The following is a 20482-nucleotide window of genomic DNA, read 5'->3' as shown; positions in this document are numbered from 1 at the left end:
GGCCGGAGAATCGGAGCAGCGGGAGCGGTACTGCAGTCGCTTTACCGCACCGTTGTGATGAAAAGGGAGCTGAGCCAGAAGGCAAAGCTCTCTGTCTACCGGGCCATGTTCGTTCCTCCCCTCACCTATGGTCATGAAGGATGGGTCATGACCGAAAGAACGAGATCGCGGATACAAGCGGCCGAGATGGGTTTCCTCCGCCGGGTGGCTGGTGTCTCCCTTAGAGATAAGGTGAGAAGTTCGGTCATCAGGGAGGGACTCGGAGTTGAACCGCTCCTCCTTCGCGTCGAAAGGAGCCAGTTGAGGTGGTTCGGGCACCTAGTTAGGATGCCGCCTGGGCGCCTCCCTAGGGAGGTGTTCCAGGCACGTCCAGCTGGGAAGAGACCAAGGGGTAGACCTAGGACCAGGTGGAGGGATTATATCTCTTCGCTGGCCTGGGAGCGCCTTGGGACCCCCAGTCAGAGCTGGTTGATGAGGGGAAAGGAACGTTTGGGGCTTTCTGCTGGAACTGCTACCCCCGCGACCCGACCACGGATAAGCGGGAGAAGATGGATGGATGGGGGGAATCTTTGTTAACAAAATACCAACGTAAAAATGGCTACATATATATAGGTCATACATAAATAATAAGAGGCTGTCTCTGATATAAGCTTGCTTCATATAGAGTAGTAACTGTGAGGAAGTGCACATTTTACTTTGCGTCATTGACTAATGGCACACTGAAAGTGCTGACTAATGGCTAAACTAACCTGAAGGAACTTTAGGCTGTTTGTTTCCATCTTCCGTTTTTATATAACCACACAGATAGTTTTCCTCTTTGTATTCATTTGAAAGTGTCTGGATATTGACAGAGTAAAAGCAGTTGAATTAAAAAGGGGCAGTGATGGACAGCTTGGTCAACAGGGATGTAAACAAGAGGAGGAGGCATGCATGCCGTCAGCAGCGCTGTGTACAGACCTTTCATTCTGCCAACCAATCCTGAACATCACATGGAAAACAAACAGGAACCCTTCACATCTATTTAGACAGTGATACACTGATGCAGTAGTAGCCAGCATAGATGCAAATTAGTTTACACCCGTCCAAAAATGTAAATCAATGTATGCCCTTCATTCTTCCGTTTCAATGAATGCATCTGTTATCTTTAATTTTGGTATTTTTAGTTTAATCTGAGGAAAAGGTGTGTCCCTTACAAAGTATCAATACAACTCATGTCAGGTCAGAAGTAATTAAGCAAACATTCACAAGATCTAGTAAACACCTCGAGATGTATTATCTTTTTTTTTTCTTAAGATAGATTCTGTCATAAAATGTATTAAATGATTGAGTCAGATTCAGTAATTGAATCACTTAAAACACATGGAATGTATTTACAGAAAAACAATAACACATTTAATTGGGCTTACTAAAGACATAGAAGGAATCCAAGCTGAAGGCGCCCTGAAAATAAAAGCTCTTTCTTAAGAGACAAATGGGACAATTCCTTGTGGCTGAGGTTGATACCAAACAAAGCACTGGCTCGTATGAAAGGCAAGAGCTTACGCGTAGTACAATGGAGCATAACAACAGAAACACCCCAATAGGCATCTAGAGAGGCACCGAGAGGAAGAGAATGCTTTTAGAAGAATTTTGTTTAAAATGGTCAGCATAGTGTTGCATTGGTAAAATAAATTGTAAAGAATCTAATCTGACACGACATGTCAGCAGGTCTGGAACAATAAAGAACACATTTATAGTGCACCTAATGTGTGATAGAAATCAGTTCAGTGTCAATCTATAAACCCCAATATTTGATTTAACTCCCTGGAGAGATATGCAACATCACACGCCAAATCCATACCGTAGGATTTGTGAATAAGGCTCATTTGCAGGAGGATCGAACTCACCAAATCAACTAAAATAATCATTTAATCCGTCAAGAAGTCGACAAGCCCCTGGCCGGCGCTGTGCCTCCCGAGGGAGAGCATGCTGTCAGAGGATCTTACGGTTGAGGAGTTTGCAGGTGCAGCTTGGAACTTTATAATTGTATGTTAAGTCAAATACACACAAAGTGTTTTTAGATCGACATGAGGTGCATGTTGATCAAGCGCTCAGTTTGACGAAAGCCACAGTGCTTCAGCTCTATATTATTAAACTCAGATGTTTAAAGAAGAATTTTTGTTTTGCCTTTTTTGTAGAGTACTTACATTTTTGGTACAATTTAACCTTTAATATAATGTAATCCACTTCACATAATCTGCACTACCACTGTACAAACATACACACTCACACACACAACATTGCAAAAGGACATTCTAGTCCTAAAGTTCATGGTATGAGAACAAAGTTGAAAAGTGAAGCGCCTATTGTTCCTGATGGCACCTTGTGTGGCCGCCTCTGCCATAAGTGTGTGACAGTGTGTGGAAGTGTGAATGCTGCTTTTTAAAGCACTCTACGAATGAAGTTCATTTACCATAATGTCAGGGAATACAATGATTTAGTTTCCACACTTAAAACCAAATGACTGTAAATCATCACTATTCTCCGCCTGTTCCTGTGTGGTGTGCTTCTCACCTGTTTGTAGGAGACGTAGATGGGTCTGCTGAAGATGATCCACTCCACCACCTTGCTGCAGGGCGGAGTGGTCAGAGAGCCGGTGTAGCGGTAGTAACTTCCCAGGGCGGAGGGCAGCAGGTCCTTCAGCACAAAGGGCTCCAGGACAGTTTCTTTTTCTACAAGAGAGAAGTCAGGAGATCAATACAACAGGACCTACACTCTATTTCACTTCAAACCACAGAGGGCAGACGATCTGGAGCAGATCCAAGTGCTACTGTTTAACAGCCGTAGGTTTAAGCTATTGATTTCATTTACATTGTCCCTGCCTTGTTCAGTGTCCCCCTATTGACGGACATAATTGCGCTGAACACCTCTAATTATACCTCTGTCGTTGTTGGAAGGCATATACAATACGATCAAGGCTGTAACGCTACATCCCCAAAACTAAATGTTACACAGTGGAATGATCCACCGCCTCACACGGTACATATAAGGCTAGAAACGCTGTTCCTTATATTAATGCATTACACTTCCAAAGAGGGAAATCAGAGGAAAGGGAGCAAACAACTACAGTGATCTGACATGTCCTGAGCAGCAGAACAGTGGGCCATGAGCGTCCTCTCAACTCAGAAGAGATCTGCATTTGTGTTATGTAGGAAATAGTTTAATGAACATCCTGTTCAGTTACAAAGATACAGTTACCAAGCTGTTTGTGCATGATGCTACGGAAGAGGATTAGGGCCACATGATTCTTTTTTTTGGGAGGATTTGAAAAAATATATATTAAAGTCAGAATTCTGACTTTTTTCTCCCAAAAAAATATTTGTTTTTGATCTGAGGAAAAAGTCAGAACAATAAAAAAACTTTTTTTTTTCAAATCCTCACAAACTAAAATGTATGTGGCCCTAATCCTCTTCCGTATAAAGCCAAGTTAAAGTAACCCAAAATCACAAATCACAAACCAAAGGGAGGATTGGAGTGCAGCTCACATTCTGCACCCGTTGGTTTCAGGTGTGAAGGGTCTTCACGATGTGGATACAGACTGGATCTGGGCCTCAGTTTTAGAAGAACTTTACCAAGTCAAATAAAAAGACTGAAAATGTTAATGTGACAAAATGAGCATAATGTCTCAACATAGAAACCTTGAGATGAGGCTGTGTCCATGAATACATATCGCTGCCATCTAATGGCAATATATGTGTCATGTTTCTGGACAACTGAGAACTAGTCCAATATTCACTCTGATGCTTTGAGGAGAGCATGTGGCTCTGAAGCTGCTCATGCTTCCACCGTGATGCTCACATCACGTGTCTGCTGTGTGGGGCAGAACTGAGGTTTTAAGCTGAAAGAAACCCCTCAGAGAAACCACACAGTCATTTGATTCAGTGAGAGAAAATGGAATAGTGCAGCTTTGAAACTGGTTTCTCGTGAAAGGCAATACAAAGAGGTTCTATTGAGAGAACGCTGCAGCGCTGCAAAGCTGGACCGAACGCTGTCCACTAGATCCTAAAGATGAAAGACATTAACTCTTGGTGCTTTTTAAAGGAACCATGTTGATTACATATTGCTACGTTTGGGAACATCGTCACTGTTAAGACCAACTACCTGCTACTCAGTTGTTGGTGCAGTATTCTTTATGTCTGTAATGACAGAACATGAATCAAAAGTACTTTCATCATTTTCATCAACACACCATTCACATGCCTTAGACCACTTGTGAAGCAGCTTGGAGAAGAGGAGAGGAGGTAGAGTGTGTCATCAGGGGAGAGAAGGAAGAAGTGAATGGGAAGAAGGGGGGTCGAACATAGAAGAATAACAAGCAAATGGAGAGAAATTATGAAAAGAGATAAGATGAGGGGGAGGATTTTGATCCACAGTTTCAATCAGACCATGTGAGGAGGGAGGGCGACAGGAAGGAGGAGGGAGGGCGACAGGAAGGAGGGGGGCGACAGGAAGGAGGGGGGCGACAGGAAGGAGGAGGGTGACAGGAAGGAGGAGGGTGACAGGAAGGAGGAGGGCGACAGGAAGGAGGAGGGCGACAGGAAGGAGGGGGGCGACAGGAAGGAGGAGGGTGACAGGAAGGAGGAGGGTGACAGGAAGGAGGGGGGCGACAGGAAGGAGGAGGGTGACAGGAAGGAGGGGGGCGACAGGAAGGAGGGGGGCGACAGGAAGGAGGAGGGTGACAGGAAGGAGGAGGGTGACAGGAAGGAGGAGGGCGACAGGAAGGAGGAGGGTGACAGGAAGGAGGAGGGAGGGCGACAGGAAGGAGGAGGGCGACAGGAAGGAGGAGGGTGACAGGAAGGAGGGGGGCGACAGGAAGGAGGGGGGCGACAGGAAGGAGGGGGGCGACAGGAAGGAGGAGGGTGACAGGAAGGAGGAGGGTGACAGGAAGGAGGAGGGTGACAGGAAGGAGGAGGGAGGGCGACAGGAAGGAGGAGGGCGACAGGAAGGAGGGGGGCGACAGGAAGGAGGAGGGTGACAGGAAGGAGGGGGGCGACAGGAAGGAGGGGGGCGACAGGAAGGAGGGGGGCAACAGGAAGGAGGGGGGCGACAGGAAGGAGGAGGGTGATGCGTGCAGCGGGGCGGGTCATCTGACAGGTATGGAGAGGGAAGGGGGGGGGGGGCGCAATGTTTTCATCAGCGACAGATGATGAAGACATTGCACCCCACCTCTCCCTCCCCCTCCTCCTCCCCCTCCCCCCTCCCCCCTCCTCCCCCTCCTCCTCTTCCTCCCACCCTCCCGCTGACAAGCCTTGTCTCCTGCTGCCTCCCTGAGTTCAGAGATGTATTTTCAGCTCCGTGGAATCGGTGCGACAGAGCGAGCCGGAGAAGGAGGAAGAGAGGGAGTTGATAGCGATGTGGGGGGGTGGTGTGTACTGGGGGATAGAGGATGAAGGGACAGGAATATGCAGCTACATTAGTATTCTCAAGGAGCGAACACGCACGTTGGTGTGTCTCGCTTCAAAGTTAATTCAGGAAACGTCTAAACACACGAGACAAGCTCCCTAGCTCTTGAATGCGCTCCATGCCAGATGCAAGCATGCATGGCTTGAACGAGGAGAAGGAGGAAGATGTGTTTGGCGAGCAGCTCGTGAAGAGATGGAATGTGGGTTCTTTTCTCTTCCACCTGCACCTGGGAGCCAATGAAAGTCCAACATGAGTTGGAGCAGAGTGAGGTGATCACACGGCGAGTATTTTGATATGTGAGCCTCCTGCCATGCGTCAGAAAAGCTGTCTTCTCCTCTACTCGTCCATTAGCCTCCTCAGTTACTCACTGGAGTATTCATATGTCATGCCACAGCTATGGTAAAGCAAACACATTTAGCACAAGTCACATATTAGACCAGTGTTTCTCAAACTTTTTCATACCAAGGACCACTTAACCAATAAAAAAACACTCGCGGACCACCTAACTCCACAAATATCCAAAAACACATCGTTTTTCTAGAACAGATTACAAATCGCCTGAAGATGGTACAAACAGGTGGCAACATGTGTGACAAAGGTGTTGCGCTGGGCTATATCATGCAATCGAAAGTGAAACGTAACCTCGTTCCATTGCAGATATATTCTCGCGAGAGTGCGGAAAACTTAAATTAACTTATTTAAAATGTGAAATGTTACCAATTTACTCACGGACCACTAGGGGGCGCTCACGGACCACCAGTGGTCCGCGGACCCAACCCAGTCTCACGGCATTTCGTGTTCACCAACACGATTTTTAATCGATTGATTCGTGTTCACCAACACGATTTGCCCCTTTTTTTTTCGTGTTGCACAGCACGATTTTAAAAGCAATGTATTTCTACTGCCTGCAGCACGTCTTTTTCTCCGGTCGGGTCGTGGAAGACCGGAAGCTGTGTGGTTCATAAAAACATGTTCTTACTCAATATCAAGCCACAATTATTGCTTTTATTTTAAATCGTATAATCTCGGACTTTTGTTGCCGCCTGTGAGGAAAATAAATGGGGCTCAGAGCCTCAGGATACTGAAATCTGTATTTTTAAATCTTTTCTCCTTCTAATTTGTTATTCTTTTCAAAATAACACACTGTTATTTACTCACCAATAACACACAATTATCCTTGCTTTTATTTATTGGTTTAATTCCATAATCTCGGACTTTTTTGGTGTCCGTCAGGAACTGAATTTCAAAATAAATATAACCGGAAACAGACGTAGGCCTATAAGGGACATTTCGAGCATCATTGCGATTGTCAACATTTCTGAGTTTAGGATGGCCGAAGACACTACACTACCCATAATCCCCAGCTATCGTTTAGGACTACAGTCCCCGTAAGGTTACGCAGAGCGTCAAACAGCTGTGTGAAATGGAACGAAACCACGCCAGACTATCCAAAACTGGAATCGAACGCCCCCCCAGAACTACACATGCGACAGGAAGGAGGGGGGCGACAGGAAGGAGGAGGGAGGGCGACAGGAAGGAGGAGGGCGACAGGAAGGAGGGGGGCGACAGGAAGGAGGAGGGTGACAGGAAGGAGGGGGGTGACAGGAAGGAGGGGGGCGACAGGAAGGAGGGGGGCAACAGGAAGGAGGGGGGCGACAGGAAGGAGGAGGGTGATGCGTGCAGCGGGGCGGGTCATCTGACAGGTATGGAGAGGGAAGGGGGGGGGCGCAATGTTTTCATCAGCGACAGATGATGAAGACATTGCACCTCACCTCTCCCTCCCCCTCCCCCCCTCCTCCCCCTCCTCTTCTTCCTCCCACCCTCCCGCTGACAAGCCTTGTCTCCCGCTGCCTCCCTGAGTTCAGAGATGTATTTTCAGCTCCGTGGAATCGGTGCGACAGAGCGAGCCGGAGAAGGAGGAAGAGAGGGAGTTGATAGCGATGTGGGGGGGTGGTGTGTACTGGGGGATAGAGGATGAAGGGACAGGAATATGCAGCTACATTAGTATTCTCAAGGAGCGAACACGCACGTTGGTGTGTCTCGCTTCAAAGTTAATTCAGGAAACGTCTAAACACACGAGACAAGCTCCCTAGCTCTTGAATGCGCTCCATGCCAGATGCAAGCATGCATGGCTTGAACGAGGAGAAGGAGGAAGATGTGTTTGGCGAGCAGCTCGTGAAGAGATGGAATGTGGGTTCTTTTCTCTTCCACCTGCACCTGGGAGCCAATGAAAGTCCAACATGAGTTGGAGCAGAGTGAGGTGATCACACGGCGAGTATTTTGATATGTGAGCCTCCTGCCATGCGTCAGAAAAGCTGTCTTCTCCTCTACTCGTCCATTAGCCTCCTCAGTTACTCACTGGAGTATTCATATGTCATGCCACAGCTATGGTAAAGCAAACACATTTAGCACAAGTCACATATTAGACCAGTGTTTCTCAAACTTTTTCATACCAAGGACCACTTAACCAATAAAAAAACACTCGCGGACCACCTAACTCCACAAATATCCAAAAACACATCGTTTTTCTAGAACAGATTACAAATCGCCTGAAGATGGTACAAACAGGTGGCAACATGTGTGACGAAGGTGTTGCGCTGGGCTATATCATGCAATCGAAAGTGAAACGTAACCTCGCTCCATTGCAGATATATTCTCGCGAGAGTGCGGAAAACTTAAATTAACTTATTTATTTAAAATGTGAAATGTTACCAATATACTCACGGACCACTAGGGGGCGCTCACGGACCACCAGTGGTCCGCGGACCCAACCCAGTCTCACGGCATTTCGTGTTCACCAACACGATTTTTAATCGATTGATTCGTGTTCACCAACACGATTTGCCCCTTTTTTTTTCGTGTTGCACAGCACGATTTTAAAAGCAATGTATTTCTACTGCCTGCAGCACGTCTTTTTCTCCGGTCGGGTCGTGGAAGACCGGAAGCTGTGTGGTTCATAAAAACATGTTCTTACTCAATATCAAGCCACAATTATTGCTTTTATTTTAAATCGTATAATCTCGGACTTTTGTTGCCGCCTGTGAGGAAAATAAATGGGGCTCAGAGCCTCAGGATACTGAAATCTGTATTTTTAAATCTTTTTTCCTTCTAATTTGTTATTCTTTTCAAAATAACACACTGTTATTTACTCACCAATAACACACAATTATCCTTGCTTTTATTTATTGGTTTAATTCCATAATCTCGGGCTTTTTTGGTGTCCGTCAGGAACTGAATTTCAAAATAAATATAACCGGAAACAGACGTAGGCCTATAAGGGACATTTCGAGCATCATTGCGATTGTCAACATTTCTGAGTTTAGGATGGCCGAAGATACTACACTACCCATAATCCCCAGCTATCGTTTAGGACTACAGTCCCCGTAAGGTTACGCAGAGCGTCAAACAGCTGTGTGAAATGGAACGAAACCACGCCAGACTATCCAAAACTGGAATCGAACGCCCCCCCAGAACTACACATGCTGGCTATTGTGTTTCGCAAAATATTCTCTGGGACGTCTCTACTGAACGTTTTCGTTTTTCCCACAATTAGAAGTTGCCAATATTAAACACATTGGTGTTATCAAATGTAAAACATATAATTAATAAATGGGTGAAAATCGCTTGTGTCCATAATGCGCAGCATTAATATATACTCACATGACAGCTCATTGCTACTTTGTAATTCTACTCCACGACAATTCAGAGGTTAACCTGGTATTTTTACTCCACTGCATTTATTTGAGTTACTTTGCAGATTCTGATTAATGATGTGAAATATAAACAACCCTTAAATCAGACTTTAGTTACACCTGAGTAAAATTCAGGGAAGGTGATTGTCAAGTGCCAACAATCAGGAGAGATATTTGATAGTTGGTGCTTGAGAAGACTAAACATGTATCTGCAATTGACATGAATGGAAACAAGTAATAAAGTATATTCATTACTCGTTATTCTCTACTAATAGTTCATTAAAGACTGTATATTATGGCTATTTTGCACATCCCTTTCAAGATTTTCAAAGGTTTATTGACATATCATATACACAACTACGGTGTAGTTATGCAATGAATGAAACACTTGGGTCACAGGTTCCTCAACAGTGCATTACAAGACATCTATCAATATGTGTGTACCTCCACCATTAAACTGTCATATTCTGCACATTTCTTATTCTATCTACATAAGAGTATAATTCATATGTATAATATCAGTTAAAATAAGTGCTTCAACATAGTTAACATTGCAGGAAAGCAATATAGTAGACGTTAAGTACTTTGTCAGGCTTAATATTTATCTGTAGATAGATACCCCCAAAGCTTTTTTCTTATTTAAAAGAAGACCTTAATCTAAAGTATTATTTAATGTTTAAATAAAGGTTAATCCGTTTTTCTGTTTTGCACCTCCTCCTATTAATATCTTTGTACATCCTGCACTAAACTGTTTTATTGTAGAGATCACTTATAGTATCTTCTTGATTTTTTATATTCTATATTTCTATATTTATACTTTCCCCTTATGAAAGTATGTACTCTTAATATTTTTGTAATCAAATATAACACATAAAAACAATAATTCAATAACGTGCTTTAACCACTAGGAGGTGCACACAAGGTACACACAGCCATAATAACTTTGTATTATTAGTGTGTATGTACAACATCTGAAGATGTGTAGTTTTATTCATGCTTTCACATAATTTTACAGCATATTGCTATACTATTTCAGACTCAGTATTTACATTCTTACATTCAAAGAAAATCAGAAATATCTTTAAAAACTACAGTCCTTTTATATCAGCTGTGCACCGTTATGGTGTAAATGTAACCTAGCTATGAATTAGATCAACTGTAAAAGTCAGCCGAATTAGTGTTGATACTGCAGGGAGACGTATTGTGTTTAGAGAAATTGAAGATGTTGTTTAATTGTTGATATATTTATGATCCACGTCAAGTATTCAGTTTCGGCGGCATTTCTTCAGTTTTTCCAAAGGTCTTCTCATCAGGGCTCTATAAATAGAGAACTACGGCAGATCTGTAATATGTAATGCAGCCGAACCGTGTATTACAATGTCGTTATGTGATGACTTTCAAAGAGAAAAGCAAGAGCACTCGGAATTAAGTATTATTTTATTCTTTTAAAATGTTTTACGGATTTCATATAATATAAACACCAAATCCCAGCATGCATTGCGGCTAACACATCCAATCAGCGAGCTTAAAACCATAGCTGAGGATCTTGGGTAATCGCTCGAAATGCCTACGTCTGTTTCCGGTTATTTTTATTTTGAAATTCAGTTCCTGACGGACGCCAAAAAAGCCCGAGATTATGGAATTAAACCAATAAATAAAAGCAAGGATAATTGTGTGTTATTGGTGAGTAAATAACAGTGTGTTATTTTGAAAAGAATAACAAATTAGAAGGAAAAAAAGATTTAAAAAATACAGATTTCAGTATCCTGAGGCTCTGAGCCCCATTTATTTTCCTCACAGACGGCAACAAAAGTCCGAAATTATACGATTTAAAATAAAAGCAATAACTGTGGCTTGATATTGAGTAAGAACATGTTTTTATGAACCACACAGCTTTCGGTCTTCCACGACCCGACCGGAGAAAAAGACGTGCTGCAGCCTGCAGGCACGAAACACATTACCAGTAGAAATACATTGCTTTTAAAATCGTGCTGTGCAACACGAAAAAAAGGGGCAAATCGTGTTGGTGAACACGAATCAATAGATTAAAAATCGTGTTGGTGAACACGAAATGCCGTGAGACTGGGTTGGCGGACCACACTTCGAGAAGCACCGTATTAGAGGAACCCACAGTCTGCTTGTCTGTGAGTGGTATTTGGTGTCAGAGCTGATCTAAATTGTTGCAATAATATAAAGTTGAACCTATTATTTTGTATTTAAACCTAATATTATTGCTTTCAACTAACCTAATACAGTTAAATCTGACATAATACATTTAATTAAAGTCAATGTTTCAGTGTTTTCAGTGTACTGCGATGTCAGCGTCGAGCTTGATCTGAAGCGATAGAGACAAAAACGTTAGCGATTCAAGCTGCACATTAGATTGCTAATTAAATTGCTGCAAGTGAAGTTTCATCATGTTGTTGTGTTTAGAATGTTATTTGCGTTTTGGTTATTAAATGCCACTCTTGGTTTGACTGCACTGCAACACGCCTCCTTACCTATGTGACATAACAGTACGGAAACCACCCACATTCCTGATCCAACACGCCTCCTTACCTATGTGACATAACAGTACGGAAACCACCCACATTCCTGATCCAACACGCCTCCTTACCTATGTGACATAACAGTACGGAAACCACCCACATTCCTGATCCAACATGCCTCTCAACAACAACAAAGCGTTTATTTACTCAGGGTCCAGTTCCTAGCTTTTTCTGGAGCACATCAGTCACATCTGACATGTGCAACTAGTGTCTTTCTAACAGTCAATTCTGACATGGCCGACATAAGTTCTTTCCTAAAGCCACCAAACAGCATTAGTGGTAAGTTCTCCTGAGAAAATAAATAGAAAGAGGAGTTGGAGTAGAATAGACATTCCAATTCATACCGTATCAAGCTAGCAGGATGGTCATGTTTATGTTTACCCCTGCCACTTGTAGCAATATGATTTTAGTGGGTGCTAGCTTCCCTTTAGGCGAGTGTTGACGAATTGAGGTGGAGTTGTGTATTCACAACTGAGGCGAGCAGTGGGAGGAGTAAGGGGTCAAAGCAAAGAGAGCCAGAGGACATGGGTAACATAACCATCCGTAGTGTGGGAACGCACATCGCTCCTGCCAGATGAGTAACGCCTTCTCCAGCTTGCTGATTCCACCACGCTTTATCGACACAGGTTTGAGTAAAATGGCTAGTGGTGGCTGCAGTGCTGTGTCCTCTCTTCCCAGTGAGCTCTGACCTCACTAATCGAGAGTTTTACTTTATCTACTTACAAGAATGATTTAAGCTTTCAAAGAAATTACTATTGTCGTGCTTGTTTTTTTCTCTGACAAACTCAGTAACCGCTTGTCTCAAAAATCACACGATGTCACTATTTGATGGATGTCAAAGATATTGATAAGAGTAATGCAAATCACAACATTAACCATAAACTGTTGGGGAAAGCAATACAACATAGTCTGCTAGTTGTAATGGATGAGAGATGGACTGAAGTCAATGTGACTGCACCAAAGGTCCACACTGGAGTGACTGGACGAGTTTGGACTAATAAGCCATGCCGATGTCCATCTGTTGTAAATGGGAATTGAACATGGTCAGATGTTGTGGGTTGTCAAGCAGGAAATAGTTTGTGATCTTCAATGTTACATTTGAATTGAAATAGATGAAGCAAGCCACAAAAGAGTGAGATCGGTTGCGTGAGATAATTTCCAGGTTCTTCAGTATGCACATTATTATAGAATCCTGTATTCTGAACCAAGAATATAACATGGCCAGGGTGGGGACTAGACTGTGCAGTTCTTACATCAGTGTATTGCAGTGGAAGTCGTTTATCTGGAATGTAATAGTTATAGCCATAACGGAAAAATGTTTTTGAAAAGCTTTTCTTGTCGCTCCTGAATACAAGGGCAGGAAATCCAATTGTCAGACGGCTGAAGGAAAGCAGATTGTTTTTGAAGGCGAACACAGATACAGCCAGTAAGTAGCCAACCCGAGGCTTTGCTTTTCTCTACAGAAAATGAACATCATTTAACATGATGACTTTTTTATCACAGTTTTATTGAATCTATTTTTTTATTCTTGAGCCAGTGCCTGATTTGACACATTGGATAAAGAAAATGAACGGTGCTAGGACTGAAGGACCAACCAATACATCATTATTACAAATAAAACATATAAAATATAATTGTATTTGATTCTACAAAATGTCTTTTAAAATGTATTCATAGAATTAAAGACAAATATGTTCTCCATCTGAGAACAATTTTACATAAACTCTTACGATACAGATGTCACACTCAGATAAGACAGCAGACTTTTTAGCCCAGTATCTGAGAAGTGATTATTGGATGGATAATACTGCAGGAAAGGTTTGACCGTTAAGAACCGTCATGTACAATAGAGGTGTAAGTAACATGTGTGGACATTGAGGTGATGTGTAGTTATTGCTTTTAGTATGCATACAATGTTTATGCAGGAGAGAGTTTTTCTGTCTACCACCGGGCCCAGACTTCAATCTCTCTTCAACTGTGAATGGATGAGTTTGGAAATGTGTCCATGCATGCATGATCCCCACAATTCTAAATATGGGTCAGTATTCAAAAGAGGACTGGATCTTTAGTTACGAGAAAAATGTAGATGTTTTATTTGATTCTTTTTGTAAGGGCATTACACTTCCATGCATGGCTGAAATAATTTTTAGGATTCACATTCCACATCCAAAAAAATTACATTTATTCGAGAAACTTTTACACAGGTTAGTTTACAGCAGGGGTCTTCAACTAAAATTCAACGAGGTCCAGTTAGAGAAAATCTCCCCATGCAAAGGTCCGGAACATCAAAATGTCTAACTTGCTTCCTGAATTAGTGTGATATATATTGAAGTAGCGGTAGCTTTATCAACGGCTGCATGTAATCAACAACTGACTGCCAATCAAATAAAGAAAGTACAATTCAAAAACAACAATATTTATTGTCAATTAACATTGAACTATACAGTAAATACTGTGGATATGTGTAATGTTCCTCTCGGGCTGCATTTACAAATAAAATAGAGAAAATAAATAAAATAGCTTTTGAAAATATGTGCATCTTAAAAGTGCTTAATTTTTAGATAAATAAAATAAAGTGTAGCAGCAGCTTGAGTCCCTTTTCTTTGTTAACCGTTTCACATCATGACTTAACAGTTTCAGACGATTATAGAACAATATCAGTCTTTACACATCATAGCAATTGAACAGTTTTAAAGTTTCTCTTTCTTTCCCTCTTATATTGCAGTCCCTCACTCACTTTTTTTAAATTCAGTGTAAGAATTGAGCTGGAGCTTGTCCTGCCAGGAGTTTGTAAATCTGGGCTGAAATGGTGTCAGGGCCATTCTCATACACATGCAGGTGCTGATTGGTTACAGTGATGAAAAACACAGGTATGGTGAAAAAAGAGAGAACTATTCGAAGCAGAAAAAAAACAGCGTAATATACCATCTGACAAAGGCCTGTGCTATAATGCTTCAATTAACTGGCTATTCTTTATAATATACTCAGATCAATAGGAGACAGAGATGTTAAGTTATAAATCAAGAGGTTTTATTATTATTTACAGCAGGGGTGGGAACCTTTTTCCTTTCAATTTTTACAACATCCTCTGAGGGCCGCACAAATGATTGAACTCAACCTCTGCTTAAAAAAACTAAAATCACAGCCCATTCATTTGGCCTTTCTTTCATGCTGTGCAAAGAAAAAGCAACCAATCCAGATATCTCCCCATGACTCACGCATGCATGCATGTGCACGGTGTGGCATGACCACCCAAACAGAAAGATATGGACACAAGATGTGTGCAAATGTATTTAGTATCCTATCCATGTGAACATGATTTAAGTGGGGGGGACCTAACCTCCTCTAGGAGGGTCCGGGGGCATGCTCCCCCGGGAAGATTTTTTTTTAAATATTGAAGTTAAAAGCATCAATCTGGTACACTTTGAGAGCAACATTAAGAGACCTATGGATACATCTCTCAACACCCATATGAAACAGAACTGTAAGCATATCTTTCTTTTTGGATATTTTACAAATCACTCCCATTTTAAACTCTATTCTTGTTATTTTTAACAACTTTTTTGTTACTGTCATATAGTATTTTATACCTGTTTTTCATTTAGTCTCATTAATAACTCTATTGATCATATCAAGGTGTGCCTTAACCTCACTGAGCCGAGGTTATTTGAGCCTCTCAGGAGAGAGCTCTCTTCCACCTGGTTGTAGAAAAGCGCTTTAAATTCGTTAGCATAGCTAGCTAACCAGATGCTAATAACAACAGATCGCCACTGTGCTTACAACTAAAGACACAGCCACGCAAACACTGCGGCATGTGTACGGCTCCTTATGGGTATTGCAATATGTTCAGGGCTGGAGCGGCGTTCCGGTGCACTCTGTCAGCACTCCTTTCAGACGAGACATATACCACGTTAAGACACGTTACGCTCGTGTTGTGTTCATGGAACCTGTCCTTGGCCAGGAAAAACAGGTACTCGCTTGTTTAATTCTTTTTGCGGTCTAGATTTCTTCTTCTTTTTTGAAGTGAGAAGTTGTCCGTCAGTCAGACTGACGGACGGTCTCCCCCCCCCACCCCCAAAACGAAAACTCTTCGGTTCTCCACGAATTACACAAGTCACCCAAATCAGCGTTAAAAAAGCGGGAGGAGCCGAAAAATCCCCTATTAATGTATTGATTATAGCTCCGGGTCCGTATAGGTCGGCGTCTGGGTCCGGATCCGGACCGCGGTCCGCCTGTTGCCGACCCCTGGTTTACAGTAATATTCACATGAATCAGTCTGTTTATATTCACTACTATGTAACTTTACCTGAGAACCACTACACTACAACAGTGCAACAGTCCAACTTTTAAAGAACAGTTCTTGTTGAGAAAAACAAGCATATCTGCCTTCTCAGGCATACAGGGAAGAAATGCTTGAACATTTTAAAGTAAAATGCTTCAATCTGCATAATTTTACGTAATTAATCATATATTTTCGATTATAAGGAGTAGAAACACGATTCAGATATCCGCGGAATCGCTGGAAGGGTAGCTTTCCAGCGGTATCTCCTGTGAGACTGTAATCAGGGCACACCAGCCAATATGGCCGCTCAAAGCAGCTTGACTTTACACTGTGTGGGATTGGTGGATTCGTGTGTCCGTCAAGGAAATCTCGGCCGGCAGCCATCATCGTCTGAAAGGACCAATGGACATCGAGAAATCACTAAGGACCTACCCACCAAGTAAAAAAAACTTAAACCACGTGTCTCCCATCAGTTTACGTCTGTGTGGAGAGAGAGAGAGAGAGACAGAGAAAATGGCTAAAAAAAACGTTACAGTTGCCGACTTCGCTAGAGATTGTTTTCGCTAGCAGCAGTGAAGATAGAGCCTCAGAACCTGAAGTCTTCGACTCTTCTGAAGAAGAAGAACACAAAGACAACAACAAAGATCCATTTGGACATGGGTGAGTGCAGTGGCGACTGGTCATTAGGGGCAGGTGGGGCACAGCCCCACCTAGTGTCAGCAGAAAGTATTAAAAATAATGATTACAACAAAATGCAAAAAAAAAAATATATATATTAAATACATTTTAAGATCATGTTTAATTATTTGATTCGTCTGTACATTGCTGTTTTAGTCTGTGTTCTTCTAATGAGTGTCAGTGTGTGCCTATTGAGCTGTTTAGAGCCATGTGGGACAAAACCCGATCCTGCCCCTCCCTCTCCCTGTTTAAGTCAATGGTGACTGTAAAAACTACACTGCGCATGCTCAGAGTATTGTCCTATTTAATGTGTGTGGCAAAAAAATAATGACCAGAGGGGCAGAGAGCTGCCATCCCCACCATACGTCATCTCACATAATTCAGAGCTGATTGGCTGTAAGTACGTGTGCCGCGAAAAGTGTGGTGTGTGAAGAGGAGATGAGAGAGCAGGGCTGAAGTCGAATAGTCCATTTAGCTTAGGAACCTTCCTAAAGGAGTGAAATGACCCGGAAGTCCCTCAGTGGCAGCCATGATAAGTGCCGTTCGAATTCTCTAGAATGATGAGAATGATAGGAAAGGAGGTTTCAAACTTCCTTTATAACCTCCTTTAGCTTAGGAACCACTGGACCTCCCTCACCAAAAGGAGAGGAGAAAATGCTGCCCCACAATGCCTTGCAGCCGCAGCATTTGCCGTAACTCAACAGTCGGCCGTTCACGGAAAAAAACGATTATGACGGAGAAATGATATCATGAAAGTTACGGTGCTTATTAAGCTTTTTAAAACATAGGTGGTAAGTTGCCAAAGTGCTTTGTTTTGAACGTTCATCAGTATTATAATCAAAGAGAGAAATATGAACGTTAGTTTTTACTGAAATGATCAAATAAAGTCAACATTTCACAGTGTTCACTGAGCTGTGTGGGGTTTGTTCAACTTCTAAAAGATGTTTGAATGGTGATATACACAGTGATAGATGTTAAGGACTAACGTTTATAATAAATACATCTGTATTGATTTTAAGATCTTTAGTTCATACAATCATACGTATTGGGATCATTGGTATTAATGTGGACCGGAGGGAGAGGGTGACGAGCATAAGTTTCACTTTCCTTTTTTATTTCAATTCCAACTTTGGTCCTGAAGAATATGTTTCTCTGTTGTCCACGTTCATAAAGCATAAAGCAGCAGCATCAGAGCACGGGGCAGAGTCTCTAGATGAGTTCACAGCAGTCCCTCGTTCTTATTGAACATCCATGTTGTAGTCCGCTGTATAGAAAACTGTGGTTTCCATTAGAGATGTCCCGATCCGATCACGTGATCGGGGATCGGAGCCGATCACGTGATTTTCAAAAAATCGGGGATCGGGAGAAAAAAATCGGGGATCGGGATTTTTTTTTATTATTATTTAATGTTACAAAACAAAAATGACCATGTTCACGTCTTAAAGTCATCCTGAGGACTTAGTTTTGGTTTAAAATTACACAACATCATGTATGTGTTGCTTTCTTTGGGCTTGTTTTCATAGACCTGGTTGCTTATTCCTCTGAAATCTGGCAACAGAGTGGGCGCAGTGTCTAATAGTAGCAGGAAGCTAACGAGAGGCTACGTTCAGCTGGTGACTCGGGAGTCGGGACAGAGAAAATGTCAGGAGTTTGGAAGTATTATAAAATTGAAAGCGAAGGCAGTGTAACAGCCAGATGCAATGTTTGCAAGGCAGAGGTTCCGCGTGGTGGAAAGAACAGAGCTACGTTCAACACGACCAATCTAATACGCTACCTGAGAAACAAACACCAACAACAACACGGCGAGTACACAGCGGCCACTCAGGTAATGGCACTGAAAAAACCAACACTTTCAGAGACTTTCAAAAGGAAAGAGAAACTGCCCCAGAACAGTGAAAAGGCCAAAGAAATAACAGCCAAGATAGCTGAATTCATCGCGTTGGATGACCAGCCGTTATCTGTTACCTTTTTTTTCTCTTAATGCATTGCATAAAGATCGGATCGGGAAAAATCGGTATCGGCAGATTGTCAAAATCAAATGATCGGAATCGGATCGGGAGCAAAAAAAGGTGATCGGGACATCCCTAGTTTCCATAGTTCCCCCACAGCAGCAGACGCACACAATGACGTCCGCTGGCGCATCATAAACACGTCGGATAGTGAAAGTGCATTCGGATTCTCTAAAGTACCGCAGTCTCTTCTCCTAAGTCCTTTTTAATTCTCCTATCCACTATCCCTTAACCCCGTGACGTTTCACTCAGAGGTCAAGGAATAGACGATAGGGTTAGAATTTAGGAGCTGATTTTTAAACTATCCGACTGCAGCCCTGCAGTGAGGCGTCCTAAAACCCGGAAGTAAACTGCGCATGGCTTCCCTCGACCTAAAAGCAATGAGATTTCTCCATAGGATTTTAGAAAATAGCTCAAAATAAGATCTGTGGGAAACAAACCTGTTAGATAAATGCACGTTTTGTTCAGCCGGTTAATATCCACATGTTTACCCTACTTTTATAATTTTCGAATCATAAATCTATTGATTAGATTAGATTTATGATAGACTTTTGAAACTACAAGAAGATAAGGAGGACTTTTACAAAAAAGTAATAGAGATTTTTGTAAAGAGATATAGGCAAATGGACTTAATCTTCATGTCAAGGTAAGACTGCAATTGTATTGAAAATGGGATCTTACTAAGAGAGAACAATTCAATATTTAAATGATACAATTACATGTTTTGGGTATCCTTTTGTTGAACTGTCTGTTTAAAATTAATTGAAGCATCAGACAAAAAAAGCTTTGGAAAATAATATTATATTTTGATTTAGGTGAAAATATAATATTTGTAAACCTGAAGAGTCAGAGCCAGAGCCTCACCAGCCATGAACCTCACTGCAGAAGCTTATAAACATCTACGTTTTTTGTGCCCCACCACTTTTGTACATATAGAAACGCCACTGGGTGAGTGTAAATATTACAGTAATAGTGTACTGGCAATGTGTGGGGAATACCGCGAAAATGAACAATAGGTTTATTGATATATATTTTTTATCGATAGTCATGAACTTTTTCTTGGGACAAAATAGACTCCATTAGCAAACGTTTACTCTGTGTTAACGTTATTTTGGTGTGTAAAAGTGAGATTACATGTGTAGATGATTAAATTAATCATTTATTCGTCCCATAACGGAGACATTTACAGGGACATGTTTTTGCCATCGATTATTTTATCATACTGTTCTGTACAGATGAGACTTTGTCATAGATTTATTTATGTGTGCCTGTTATTATTTTACCGTCCTGTACAGATGAGACTTTGTAATCAGATGTAGCCTATGTATATGTGTGTCTGTGATTTTATACTGAAGTAAAGTAACTGGAAATCCAGCAGCCACAACATCCATCTGTGCCCGTTTATCCAGCAGCCACAACATCCATCTGTGCCGGCCCCCAGGTCAAGATCTACTGTGGCTCAAGGGCCTTCACCAAAGCCATGACCACCAAGGACCAGCAGACCAGCATCACTACAGCAGCCTCCACCTCCATCTGCGGCTGCCACCAGGTCAAGATACACCTCAGCACAAAGGCTCCACCACAGCCATCACCTTCAACCCAGCCAGCAAGGAGGTCTCGTGGAGGTCTCGTATAGCACTTGTACACCCCACCTACACAGCAGCCCATGCACCATCACCCCCACCGACACAGCAGCCAGACCCACTGTCTTGGAAGACAGACAAAGACCTTGACACTGTCTTGACATTTATAATGAATAGTTGGTTGAAAGTTCTGATGTTCAATTTTGTAAATAGTTAGATTTTCCAGTTTCTTATATTTATATAAATA

At 42.2% G+C, this 20482-nt stretch overlaps 1 protein-coding gene across 1 annotated transcript in view; it reads right to left on the bottom strand.

The window, feature by feature from the left end:
- Positions 1-20482, bottom strand: part of LOC117446707 (receptor-type tyrosine-protein phosphatase gamma-like) — a 673776-nt gene that overhangs the window by 148534 nt on the left and 504760 nt on the right. Inside the window, 1 exon segment of the mRNA XM_034083054.1 lies at positions 2554-2711. Coding sequence (XP_033938945.1) covers positions 2554-2711 — 158 coding nt within the window.

Source organism: Pseudochaenichthys georgianus, chromosome 5 (genome assembly GCF_902827115.2).
Source record: "Pseudochaenichthys georgianus chromosome 5, fPseGeo1.2, whole genome shotgun sequence".
Classification (NCBI taxonomy): Eukaryota; Metazoa; Chordata; class Actinopteri; order Perciformes; family Channichthyidae; genus Pseudochaenichthys; species Pseudochaenichthys georgianus.
Note: the sequence above shows the minus strand (reverse complement) of the source record. Positions and strands in the feature narration are given on the sequence as shown.